Source organism: Aphanomyces astaci (genome assembly GCF_000520075.1).
Source record: "Aphanomyces astaci strain APO3 unplaced genomic scaffold supercont1.613, whole genome shotgun sequence".
NCBI classification, from domain to species: Eukaryota; Oomycota; class Saprolegniomycetes; order Saprolegniales; family Verrucalvaceae; genus Aphanomyces; species Aphanomyces astaci.
Window position 1 is genome coordinate 3626 of NW_009798876.1, and position 1747 is coordinate 5372.

The 1747-nt window shown below is 50.8% G+C and overlaps 1 protein-coding gene across 1 annotated transcript; it reads left to right on the top strand.

Moving 5' to 3' along the window:
• Positions 1–1043: 1043 nt before the first annotated feature.
• H257_19446 (hypothetical protein) lies at positions 1044–1706 on the top strand (the record flags this gene model as incomplete). The annotated part of the gene is made up of 1 exon (XM_009848589.1): positions 1044–1706. A coding segment is annotated over one exon (663 nt), but the record flags the coding sequence as incomplete, so codon positions are not given.
• Between the last annotated feature and the right edge of the window lie 41 nt (positions 1707–1747).

Consider the following 1747-nt stretch of genomic DNA (forward strand, 5'->3'; position numbering starts at 1 on the left):
GCGGGATCTCGTCCGACCTAACGCGACAGTCGGAAGTATTCGGATGAACAGTTCAGTCTGTAAGTGCGTTTTGGACAAAATCGTTGAAGTCCAGACTAATTTGGCAGTTGCGTCAAGTGTTTTGGCAGAAGAAATCAACAGTGCAATTTTTGCCAAAACCGTTCCGGTTGTAGAGAAGAAGCCGAAGCTCAGCGAACAAGAAGAATTTACCGAAGTTTTTGCTAATCCTATATCAAGTGCTTCTTTTTTCTAAAATATGGAGGAAGTGTTTGTGCGTATGATGGGTGCGATGGAGCAGCGGCAGAAGTTGATCAATCAGCTGCTAGAAGCTCAAGCACAGACGCACACACAGATGATGAGGGACCAGCAAGCGCATCAAGAGCAGCAGTTGATTTTACATCAACAGTTGCAGGATGCAATGAACCAACTAGCGAGCCAACAACCGGTCGAACTGCAACGGGACACGGAACGACGAGTAGAAGGACTGTCTATGCCTGCGTACCATGGGCACCTTAATGAAAGCATTGGGCTGTACATCCACCGTGCGAAGACCTTCTTCATGGCAAATAACTTGAACTACGAACAAAACGAAGTGGTCGAAGCGCGCAGTCTTGCGATGGTTGTGGCGAACCTCCAAGGACAGGCTGCGGCTTGGTACCAGGAAATGGCTTCGTGACGAGTCAATGGTGGCTTCAGGACTCTTGTCAACTTCGAACAAGCACTGCGTGAGGAATTCGAGCCTGATAACCTCCAAGATCGCTTGCGGGATCGCTTGTTCACACTTTAGCAGCGCTCGTACAGGGACTTGTCTCGAGTACGTGGAGAAATTCCGCAGAGTGTGCACAGACGTTCAAGAGATGTCAGAGTTGGACAAAGTGACGTTTTTTACCCGTTGTTTAAAGCTCAAAACCCGGGAGGAAGTCAAGTACCGACAGTGCAAGACGTTGACGAGTGCGATCAAGGTTGCTCTGGAGTATGAACGGGCACATGTGGTTTCGTTGTAGCAGCGTCATGACAAGTCCATCCGCGGTGGTCGAGCGGAGATGAGAAAGGATCCACCTCCTGCTCCTCCAGAGTCTAACGAGTCGGCGGACATGGAAGTCGACAACACCAACGTTCGCAAAGCCAGCAAGTTGCGCTGCTTCAATTGCCAAGGTTTTGGGCACTTTGCGGCTGCGTGCCAAAAGCCGAAAAAGAAGATCTCGGGTGATGGACCTCCAGGCAAGCAAAACAACCTAGAAGTCGAAGAAGCACCAAGCGACAAAGATGTGGAGTACATCACGTTTGGCGCCATGGAAGAAAACGGTGCTGAAGGCGTTGCGGTGTCGAAAGCGCAAGTCGGACGAAGTCCGGAGAGCGGCAGAGCGCCATTGATGATAAAGTCTGGCGTAATGAATGGCAAAGTCGTGAAAATTCTTATTGACTCGGGAGCACCGAATTCGCTCTGTCGAGTCGGGTTGGGCAAACATGTCATTCGCTCCAAGGCTGTTCACATCTCGGGCTACGACGGACTGATGTCAGTACTGACAGAGACGCGCGAAGTGAAGGAAACGGTGCAGATTGGCACGTTCACGTTTCATGACACGCAGCTCACGGAATGGGACTTGAAGGACAAAGCGTTTGACGTCATCCTGGGCCAACCATGGTTCAAGAAGCACAATCCAGTCATCGATTGGCGCAAGCACGACATCATGTCGGTTGACGAGGTAGTGGATGTCAATGCGTCGGCTGCTGAACCACCAGGATG